The sequence below is a fragment of the Elaeis guineensis genome, chromosome 8 (assembly GCF_000442705.2).
Source record: "Elaeis guineensis isolate ETL-2024a chromosome 8, EG11, whole genome shotgun sequence".
In the NCBI taxonomy this organism is placed as follows: domain Eukaryota; kingdom Viridiplantae; phylum Streptophyta; class Magnoliopsida; order Arecales; family Arecaceae; genus Elaeis; species Elaeis guineensis.
The window spans coordinates 132202981-132214526 of record NC_026000.2 but is presented as its reverse complement, the minus strand read 5'-3'; the positions used below and the strand labels follow the sequence as shown (position 1 = coordinate 132214526).

The 11546-nt window shown below is 33.8% G+C and overlaps 1 protein-coding gene across 4 annotated transcripts; it reads left to right on the top strand.

Moving 5' to 3' along the window:
• Nucleotides 1-2670: 2670 nt before the first annotated feature.
• On the top strand, nt 2671-10348 carry LOC140851122 (lysine histidine transporter 1-like). Of its 4 annotated transcripts, none has more exons than XM_073242653.1 (8): nt 2671-2868; nt 5929-6065; nt 7258-7641; nt 8235-8628; nt 9271-9376; nt 9492-9583; nt 9761-9829; nt 9914-10348. In XM_073242653.1, exons 1-8 carry the CDS (start codon nt 2815-2817, stop codon nt 10010-10012), a joined length of 1335 nt encoding a protein of 444 aa, XP_073098754.1. In that variant the 5' UTR covers nt 2671-2814; the 3' UTR covers nt 10013-10348. The 4 variants fall into 4 exon arrangements, with proteins under 4 accessions (XP_073098754.1, XP_073098756.1, XP_073098757.1 ...); XM_073242656.1 differs by lacking the exon at nt 5929-6065 and adding an exon at nt 6323-6440 and having other exon boundaries at nt 2685-2868; XM_073242654.1 differs by lacking the exon at nt 2671-2868 and adding an exon at nt 2895-3279.
• Nucleotides 10349-11546: the final 1198 nt, after the last annotated feature.

Here is an 11546-nt window from a genome sequence, read left to right as displayed (position 1 = left end):
TCTACGGATGCTGATATGACTGAGGATGATGGACGATCCGAGCATCAAAATGTCAATAGGAATCTATAAGAGAAGTCCACACTCACCAGAGTTCTCTGGTGGGAGACTCTCCAATGTCTAAGATAGTCGGAGCTTGAGAACAGTAGAAGAAGAAAGTATGAGCTTAGTATAGTATTCTGTTGCATATCTCGAGGGTTTTCTCACCACCTCTTTATATAAAACTGGAGTTTTAGGCCGTTACGTAGGCCGATAGGCCAAATTATGATCTATTAGGCTGTTAGGATAGAAAATCTATAAATTAGAAGTTATTAATCATGGATAGTGGCTATGTTCTGACGAAGATTCCTAGTGGTGGCCTGAAAGGAAAGAAACATGTTTCTTTGGGAGAATGAGATGAATAGCCAGGATGCATTTAAAAATTTTCTATAACAACTTGATAAAGATTGGATCTTTACCTGATTCACAATGAAATTGGGATCAAATCCCAAAAGATTCTGAATCCAAAGCCTCGCGTAGGTCTGAATTGATAAATTCTCTACTTCGCACACACGTCAAACTTCACAGGAAAGCAGGATGAAGTCTCGGATTGAAGCACCTTCACAAGACAATAAGAGAGGAGAGAGAATCTCTGATGTGATGCCTCACACCAGCAAGAGGGGACGTCCAAAGAGCCTCCACACCTTGGAGAAGATGGGATGCCCAAGGGGGAACACGCCAAGAGGAAGGGTGATGCCCACTCCTCCTTCACGCCTTCTCTCTCTCTCTTTCTCTCTTTTGCACACAATCTAATAGTTATGCCATGATAGTTAGAGGTCCTTCTTATTTATAGATGATTCTCCATGACCCATAAGACTAGGATTTCTAATTCAAACAGACTTTGAATTAATCCATAACTCATCAAAGAAGGAGTTCTAAACGAGAAAGGATTGGCACCTAAATAAGCACCCTCATGCACCCACACCTACACCCAATGTGGAGCGGCAATAATAAAAAAATAATGATTCAAGCAAGGAATATTAAAATAAAATAAAATCTAAATTAAATAAAAAAATTGAATAAAAAAACATAGAACTTACAATTGCATATGTACTTATTATAAAACAAATAAAATGATAAAATAACAATATGATGAGATCAAAAATGTAAAGAATTGCAAGAGATGATATGACATAAATAGAATTGACATATAATGAAAAATATTAAAAAGTAAATATTAAACTAAAATATCAAAAATATAAGATGAGAATAATAAAAATAAAATATAAATATAATAAAATAAGATTAAAGATATATAAAAGATATATCAAAATATCATCAAAAAATTATATAAAAATTTTTAAAAAATAAAATTTATATGTGAATTTTATAGATAAAAGGGTGTATGCGAAATGGTAGAGAGGAGAGGCGGGAAGAAGTGAAGGGCAACAAATTAGGAGAAAATGTTTTGAATTCATGTGAGAATTTGTTGGATAATATGTAGGTGTGATTTGACAAATAGAAATATATAAATATTTTTAATAATTTAAATTATATATTAATTTTTTAATAAAATAAAAAAATAATATGGATAATAATTTTGGTAGTTGGAATATTTATGACATACTTCTATCTTATTTAATAATATGAGCATAAATAAGCAAGCATGAACCCAGTTTCTTTTCTGGATTCTCTTTATTTGTATGATATTGCTAATTAATAAAGGTTGGGAATTCCGGAAAAGTTGGTTGGTTGGGATTCCTTGAATCTCCAGCCAAGTACTCACCTTTTCTTTTTACAATCCTTCATGATTCTTACCACCAACCAAGGTCCCCGCCACTTAAAAGCTTCAAAGTCACTTTCATGCTTTCTTAATTTCTCTAAATTTCTCCCACCCAAAATACATATGAATACAAATACACATCGGAGCCTCTTATGTCTTGCAGTTGGCTAAAGATAAAAAAAAAAATTCCCTAAATATGTGGACACAACTTATTTTGACTTTTAATTACATTTATAAAACTCTATGAAATATAATTGATATTGGGATGAACTCACGAATACATGGAAAGCAAACTACAAAGAAGGAGAAGCTGAAAGAAAACTTTTATTACATCTAAAAGAAAACAGTTAGTTTGCCCCCTAAAAGTCCAACCTAGTCTTGGCCTACATCCCATCTATAGGTACGTTGGATTATAGGATAAAAAAAATCTATAAAAATCTTTTTTTATTTTTTTGTTCCAATAGGATTTAGGTTTGGGAAGGATTGTATTGATGTCAGCCTTATTTAAATTCACCATGTTATCCATGATGCAACGACAAATCCAGCGGGATACCATTCAATCCAACTCAACCCTGCTTGATTTCCCAAAATGACCCTAAAAGACAACCATGCAAAAGATACACCGTTAATGGGATAAAGATAAACTTCATATATTAGATTAAAAAAAAATAAAAATATTTTTTATCAACCAAATAAAGATAAAAGATAATGATTTTTTAAAAAAAAATAAATTAGAAATTCAAAAAGTTAATCCTCCTAATGACAGAGTTGATCGACTAAAAAAAATTATGATAAATTAAAATTTTGAAAACAAGAAAAATATGGTTCACAAAAATATTGTGACATATAGTATTTTTTTGACAAGAGTTGAAACATATGGTATGAGGAGCTTTTTATCAGTTTTAGAGTCTGGAGTCAACCAAAACTATGCTTTCACGGAAAAACGTGGCCTTCAAACTGCATCTTCCTCCTCCTGGCTTCTTCTCCCCTCTCTAATATTCCTAGTGCTAGCTTTTGGTCACCGTAACTTGTAATTAGATATTATTTGTGCAGCCATGGGAACGCAAGCTCCTCCTACTCCCCCAGAATCATATGATATCAGAAGCAAGGTATGTACAATCACATAATCTTTCTCTCGTTTTCTCTTTCTGTCTCTCTTTCTCTCTTTCTGTCTCTCTTCTGGTTCTTGGGAAGAATAGAAAAGTCCATCTCTTACAATTAGGAGTTCAGGACTCAGCTCTGTATTGAGATCTTGTGCTTCAGTTATTTTAGTCTTCTCTTTTTAGTGCTCCAAAGGGATCTATCTTTACAAAAAGCAGATTTAGAGAGAGAGAGAGAGAGAGAGAGAGAGAGAGAGAGTAGAATTCTAAAGGCCGAGCTTCAATGGAGGGGGGCCAAGTATTTGGGGGGCCCCGCCGTGGCCATGTGCCGATCAATAGGGAGGAGTTGGATCTATGCTCTCAGATTCAGCAAATAGTTATTCAGATAATTAATTAGCAAATTGCAGAAGCAATCCACTGGTAAGTACTACTTAATTAATTGCCCTCCAAATTTAAATTAATAGTTATGATGAGCTGGCTACCTTTTGATTTCTTCATCTTATCTAAATAAAATAATTTTTAAGTTCCACTAATTGGCAGATTTTTTTTTTTAAAAATAACAAATAGTGACTTCAGCAAGTAATATTGTTATCAACTTATAATTAATTTTGGCTTAATGGTTATAGCAATTATTATTTTATTCTCAGATATTTTCAAGACAAGTATATTTTACTAAAACTTTGATATAACCCTAAATTGCATTGCTAAATTATTTCATAATTCTTGTATATATGGATAGTATATGTACATGTAACATGCATATTAATTAGTTAACTTTGGTAAGGAAATTCAAAGACCTAGAATAAAAATTAGAGAGATATATAGTATTTTTTGGTAATATGAGAAATTTAATATTGAATTGTGATCATTAATTTAGGTGCGATAAAAAAACTTTTAGCTTTTTTTTTTTTCTTTTTAGGTGGATTATTAGGTCTTGCCATTTTTTTAAAGAAACAGCTTATCATACTGGCATAGGGATGGATAAATGATGAACGTCTTGCAAGCATTATTGCTGCCATTCTTGACTTGAAAAGTCAAGATCCAGTACTTGATGGCATATCGTGGTCCTCAGCTTGACTTCGTGGCCGCATTGATTCTATAGCTTCAAACAAAATTTAAATATTATAATTTAAAATAATATGTAAAACTATGAGATGGATTCAAAATAATATTAATTATACAAAGGCAGGAATTGGATCGAAATTTTTACTATTAAACGGTTAAATTATATGACATCCAATGGAGTAGTTATAGTTGAAGGAATTGGCAGGAAAAAAAAAATACTAAGAAAAGAAAAGAAAAAAAAAGCAGGAACTTTACCAACTTTATCCTTAAAACCTTCATCATTACCAACTTTATCCTTAAAACCTTCATCAGATAAATAATGGAAACATCAAATGGTAGCTGTTATTTCCATTATATAACAGCTACTGTAATCAAATAATAGCTGGAAATGCTTGTTACCAGATGAATAGCTGAAACATGTATGACACCTGTGTAATGAGCAGGAGGGATAATACAATTATAAATATTTATTTATGTAATAGAAGAGTAAGCAATTTCTCAGAAAAAAGAATGATATATAAATTTTAAAAATGATAAAGAATGATATATAAAATTAGGATTATGATTTTATGAATTCTCTTTTCTTCCCAAATTTAGCATCTTCTCCTCCCCTTCCTACAATTAGCCTCTTTTCTCTTCTTTGTTCAAAAAGTTTAAAAACGTTTATCAAATTTATTCTATCTACCGAAGTTTTGTATGTTTTGATAAAATAAAAAGGTGAGAAACATCTCCATATACTACTCTATGTATCTCCATAAAATCCGATGGTCTTGTCTTCCTATATATGCATGTCAATTTGAAATAAAGAAAAAAATATGGAGAGAAAACTCCACTCTCACTCATGTTCTCTCTCCTTGTCCTATCCATCTATCCATTCCATTATTTTTTTATTTTTTGTATCTTTGTCTGAAACTGAAATATATCTCTACCTATATCATATGTTATTCTCTCCTCTCTCAACAATCCACTTCACACATCTTACCCTCTGCTTCTCTTTAAGATGCATCTCATGATCTTCTATCTCTTTGTACTGGTCCAGATATGTACCAGAATGTATTTGATGACCTTTGTATCTTTCTTCACCAATCAAAACAATATTGCACAATGAATCTTGTACTTTAAGAATATTATTATGTATGTTTTCGCTAGATAGGTATTGATCAGTGATAGAAGCACTATCATTTAAATGAGATATCAAGTCATATCAACTATAGCTAGTTATACAATATGCGTAAAATCTTGGATGTCTATAGGATACCAGTTAATACAGTATCAATATATCAATCAAATTTTTTTTCTTAATTTTGTTTTATGACTATTATTTTGATATGTAAGTTATGTTATATCAAATTATCAAAAAGGATTTGAGATAATAATGTGATTTCTTTCTAAAGGTATTTACATTTTCAATGTTGGCCGAGGGAGATAAAATGAGATCAATTTCCTCCCATCATAAGTCACCCATATCCACCAAGATGGCCAATTTGTTGAAACCTTCGACATTATATCATAAGTTCCACAAGTGATCTTCCAGCTCAATTTTTGAATATTTTATTTTCTAATTCTGATGGATGCATCTATACATGCATATGCCTGATTTATTGAAAGAAAACCTTCCACTTTCAATAGCCTTTAGCATGCAACATAGCAGGTTCACTGAATCTTCTATCCTCCTCCAATTCGCTTAGATCCGCACCGAAGATTTCATCCATATCCATCTCCTCCTAAACCTTCACATTAAAGCTAACCATTAATAACCATATATATAAACAGTAACTGAAAGTATATGAAAACCATTCTTTGTTGCATTGTTTTTGGTAAGATTTTTATACGTCCTAATGCAGGCATAAAAGAAGGGTAGTAATAATAACATAAAGGGTTGCTTGGTTTACGTATTGTGTTTGTATATTTGAGTCTCTTTTTCTCTGGCCTCTGGTTTTTGATTTTGCTGTTGAATTTGGCATGATGAATGCAACTGTATGCAATAACGTGCACTCCGAGAAGGAGAAGAACGTCGATGATTGGCTTCCGATCACCTCATCCCGGAATGCCAAGTGGTGGTACTCAACATTCCACAATGTCACGGCCATGGTCGGAGCCGGTGTCCTCAGCTTGCCATATGCTATGTCAGAACTTGGATGGTGAGAAGAACAAAAGAAAAAAAAACAAAAAAAACAAAGCGCTATCTTGAAATCGTGGTGTTAAAACTTTGATGTTTGATTGTTATTTTGGGGTTCTCATGTTTTAATTTTGTTACATTATTGTCTTTCCAGTGATATTTTGGATAATAGAATGGTATCCTCAAACCAATACCTATTGGCTGTTTCAGAGTTTTTCCTAATGGGTGATCATAATTTTTTTGGGTACTAACTCAATTTTTCATGTTGCAATAAAAAAGGGGTTCATTTCCTTTGGTTATCAATACTGAACAAGGACATACTATTGGTGATCATATAAAATTTCGGCAATCTTCTCGAATGAGTAATTTGCTTTAGACATTCGGATTATGATTCGAGGTATGTGAGTCTGTAGCTTTAAGTTACTATCTTATTTTTTTTTCCCTTTTTTTCTTGTTCTGCTTGATAATGACTTTTTATAATATATATTTAATTTTCTCTATTATAGTGCTAATATTGTGGCCTTCTTTTCCTTTCTCTCTTTTTTCTTAAATTTGTGATTGTTGTAATTTTCTAGTATCATAACTTTCTGTTATGATTTACCATATAGCTAATGTCTCTGATAGAAGGAGATTTATATCTTCCATACACAAAGGATAAAAGTTGTATGCTATTCAATTTGAAGAAGTTAATTGTATTGGCTTACAGTTGAGAGATAATAATAGTTTTCAAGCCAATGGACCTTGTCTTGCTAAAAGAAGTGTTTAAACTTTTCCTTAATAATACAGAATATAAATCAAAATAATTTTCAGTAGAATCTATTTCTTGGCTCGTATTAAGACAGGTCCAGTTGTCAGCTTAGAATTTTTGCATATTTTGCTAGCAGCTTCATTTTTCACCTTCTAGTTTTACCTACAAAAATAAGGTAATCATCAATAACCTCTCTCTTGATGAGACAAAGAATCTGATAAATCTGCTTGCTAATATTTTCTTTAATAGGGGGAGGAGTTAAATTTAAATCTGTTGAAAAGCATTGCAGCCTCTATGATTGTTGCAATTATTTGACTCCTCTGCAGCCAATCCAATGTTATTAAAACAGGATCTAACAATACTTGCATATCTTCCTAACCCGCTAGATGTATTTAATTACATAACTGCAGCTTTGTTCACTGTGCAAGCTTAATGGCTTAAGAGCTCCTTTCATGCAATTGAACAGGGGCCCAGGCATTGCAATCCTAATTCTATCATGGATCATCACCTTATATACTCTCTGGCAAATGGTGGAGATGCATGAGATGGTGCCCGGAAAGCGGTTCGATCGGTACCATGAACTGGGGCAGGAGGCCTTTGGAGAGAAGCTTGGTCTTTGGATTGTGGTGCCTCAGCAGCTTGTCGTCGAGGTGAGCGTCAACATTGTCTACATGGTTACAGGTGGACAATCTCTAAAGAAGTTCCATGATCTTGTCTGCCCTGACTGCAAACACATCAAACAAACATATTTCATCATGATCTTTGCCTCGGTGCAATTCGTGCTCTCGCAACTGCCCAACTTTAACTCCATTTCAGGTGTCTCCTTGGCAGCTGCTGTCATGTCTTTCAGGTACACAATCTTCTTTTTGGTGTCACTCTGTATCCTATATTGCTGCCAGTTATGTAGCATTAACTTAGAAAGCATTATGACTAGATAATGCAAGTTTACTAGTTTTTTCTCTTTTCTTCTGAGTAACAAAGATTATGTTTTTGTACATCAAAAAAAAAAATATTATTATATTCTTCTTCATGTTTTTAGAGAAGGCATGAACGATCTCATACAAAGACATGTGTCTGCCTTTTGAAATTTCAAAGTTCATGACATTTCATCTTCTTCTTTTTTTTTTTTTTTTTTTGCTTGCAAGTATACATTCCTATAGATTCCTGATGTTAATTTCCATGTAATTTAAATTCAAAAAGCCTAAGATTTTACATAAAAGGATATGAAATCAAAAATACATAAAAAAGATCAAAGCCAAAGTAATATTTGCTTTAACATTTGAGGTTTACCAAAGACAAAACAACCGAGAAATATAGCATGAATGAGCAAAATTTTAGCTTTTCCAAAGCTTTGTTATCTGCAACTCTTTCTTGTTTTGGGTGCAATTAATATCTGCAATTGGATTACTATCTTTATAACTGATTCATCTATTTGTTTATCAGTTATTCCACCATTGCTTGGAGCGCTTCTGTGGAGAAAGGGAAGCAAGAAAATGTTGAATATGGATACCCATCGTCAAGCACCGCAGGAACCGTCTTCGGTTTCCTCAGTGCACTGGGAGACGTTGCTTTCGCATATGCCGGTCACAATGTGGTCTTGGAAATCCAAGCAACCATTCCTTCCACTCCTGAGAAGCCATCAAAGAAGCCTATGTGGAAGGGTGTAGTTGTTGCCTACATCATTGTTGCTCTTTGCTACTTCCCTGTTGCTCTCATTGGTTACTGGGCCTTTGGCAATTCGGTCCAGGACAACATCCTCCTTTCACTGGAGAAGCCAACGTGGCTGATTGCCATGGCCAACATGATGGTCGTCGTCCATGTCATTGGGAGCTATCAGGTATGACTGCTTGCAATGGATATTGTAGAGACTTGATTCACATTAAACGATCAAGGAAATTTGACTTCTATTGATCAAGGAAATTTGGCTTCTATTGCATTCTTTGAGATGGAAGAACTTCCAATGCCTTTATAAGAGAATCAAATGAGTCACATCTTAGTAAAACCTGAGAAACAATTGTTTAATCCATAAATTTCACAAAAAAAAAAAAAAAAAAAAAAAGAAAGAAAAAAAGAGAAAAGGGGAGTGATTTAATGCATTTCAATGTTAACATGATCTTTAACATGATAAAAATCACTAACTTTCAAAAGGAAGTATTAGTTATGTCACCTACAACTCTAAATGGTTGTCATTATATCGAGTAGAAGTTATCCTTCTTCTCCCTCGAAGGAAATAAGGGGAAAAAATATTTTCTTCGCCGGATACCTTTTGATCAGTGATCATATATGATCCTTTTTTGTTGATGTCTTATTATTCGTCATCATGTTTTCCAGAAATAGATTTAAAGAACAGTCTCGGCAAAAAATGGTAGCATTTTGTGGGGATCTGCATGTATACATTTTGCTATTTCTCTCCTACATTTTTTTTTATAATCCCCTACAATGGTTTGTAGTCTGACTACTGTTTGATCTAATCATGCAGATTTATGCCATGCCTGTCTTCGACATGCTAGAAACTATGCTGGTGAAGAGACTTTATTTTTCTCCAGGTCTTATGCTTCGCTTAATTGCACGTAGTGTATATGTTGGTAATGGCCCTTTCCTTTACGCTGCTCATACTTACAGCATTTTTTTTTTCTGTGAGCATTTTTTTTTCTTGTGATGGATGTTTACTGATTTTTTATTGTGATACATCATGTGCAGCATTGACAATGTTCATCGCTATTACCTTCCCCTTCTTTAGTGGGCTACTTGGATTCTTTGGAGGATTGGTATTTGCCCCAACTACATACTTTGTAAGCCCCTAAAACCCTGTGAAGTAGTAGAATATTTCTCAGAACATAACTTTTTATGAACCATTGAAGTAGTAAGGTAGCACAAGGAGTGTTTCAAATGCGGAAATTACAATAAGTTTTTAATGTTCCATTATCACAGGAGAATTATTGATTCTGACCTATAATCTTTTTACGCAGCTCCCCTGTGTCATGTGGCTTGCCATCTACAAGCCTAAAGTGGGTAGCTTATCTTGGTTCACTAATTGGGTAAGCTAACTTACTTTAGCCAGTTTCATTTTCACCTGCTTTAGGGACATCAAGCTGACCTTATTTTGCCTTCATGGTCTTCAGGTCTGCATCATACTCGGGTTCCTACTGATGATTTTAGCACCCATTGGTGGATTAAGGCAAATCATACTCGATGCGAAGACCTACAAATTTTACTCATAAGCTGCCAGTCAAGAATATAAAGGAATCAAGTAAATGGAACCATTTAAAGTCAGATGATGCAAATGATGATAGGCTCCGCATGCCAAAACAGTGCCTTCATGTTAATGAAGCTGTTTGTCTGATGCTTGATTTGGGTGGTTTGTTGTGTTTGATAAAAATGAGTGTCAGATTGGAATTAGGTAGAGAACTATATCGCAAAATATACATCCTCTAGCTATTTCCTCTCTTTTTGTCCAAAAATATTACCATCTTTGTTATCCTTCATACGTACTGTCAAATGCAATGGACTCTAATGCAATGTCATGGCTTCCTTCTCGATTGTTTTCATTTTCCAAAGAGGATTTTTTTAAGCATAGATTATTGAAATTTGTCATTGCCTTCAATAGTCCTGAAGGTGAATCATGTTTGAAATAATTGACTTAAGTTGGTTCACCTTTAAAATTGCGTCGTCGCCCTCATCTAGCATTTGTTTTGATGTGAGATTCTCAGTGAATGGTGGGACCATTCAAATAAGCCATGAAACAAACAGCAAGAGAATTCTGTATATAGATCAAAGATGTCCCTGATGGTACAATTCTCTTCAACTTTTCATCACACCTGACCTTGAAGAATCTCTATGAAATGAAGAAGGCGAAGAAGAGTGTATGTTAATCAATTCATGTTCTTGATACTGTTTTTAGTAACAGATTCAACACCCATTTTGTATGTGGTGTTGTGGATGACTTTCTTAAAATACAGCATTCTCCTGTGACAGCATGTAGGATCCTGCAGTGAAGTCAATGCAAACTCTTCGGATGGATTTTGGTTGATGTCCTTCAAACAGTCAGAAATTGTGACATTGACAAAAGGGGAAAAAAAATCAAGAACGAGAATAAAAAAAATCAGAAATAAAATAAAAAACAAGAGATGACTATGAATGGTAGGCAGGGCATGTAGGTATTGTCTATGGATGAATAATGACTCTGGAAATGGTTAGAGGCATTAAATGAATAAAAATACATAGTATAAATGACTTGCATCATAAAACTCAATGAAGTCAGAGATTTCTAATATTTTTTCTACTCATCACATGTCACACACTATTCAAGTTGATGTCATTTGCTTCCTATGCTCCTCTTTTCAAAATCTTCAATAGTTTTCTCGTAATGGTGCATTGATGCATAACACACCTGAAATTTCTTCCCTCGTCTCGAAGGATTTTGCATAAACATGTTATGCATGTCCTTGCAAATATAAAGCTATATGCAAGTTCTATAGAGATCAATGCTGCTATCAGCCATTCCTTTATGAAAGTGGTTGGAAAATTAGGTGATAGCCTAGCAAGTGCACCCTTTTTGCAATTAGAGGATGTTCTACATTCAAATTGGGAAAGTGTTTGCCCAAATGTTTGATTGGGATAATTCTCCCTTCATTATTTTTCAAATGACTAGTGGTGCTTCAACATTATTCTTACAACCTGGAGATTTTAATGCAATGGTTGCTATCTATATTTTCTTGTTTTCCATTTTTTTTCTTCTTCAACCAAACAAGGGAA

What these genes read in the sequence shown, in the direction of transcription:
- LOC140851122 (XM_073242653.1), top strand. Translation starts at nt 2,815, where the DNA reads ATGGGAACGCAAGCTCCTCCTACTCCCCCAGAATCATATGATATCAGA. An exon ending in ATGTCATTGGGAGCTATCAG is followed by an intron (nt 8,629 to 9,270) that starts GTATGACTGCTT and finishes CTAATCATGCAG; the next exon opens with ATTTATGCCATGCCTGTCTT. An exon ending in TGCACGTAGTGTATATGTTG is followed by an intron (nt 9,377 to 9,491) that starts GTAATGGCCCTT and finishes CATCATGTGCAG; the next exon opens with CATTGACAATGTTCATCGCT.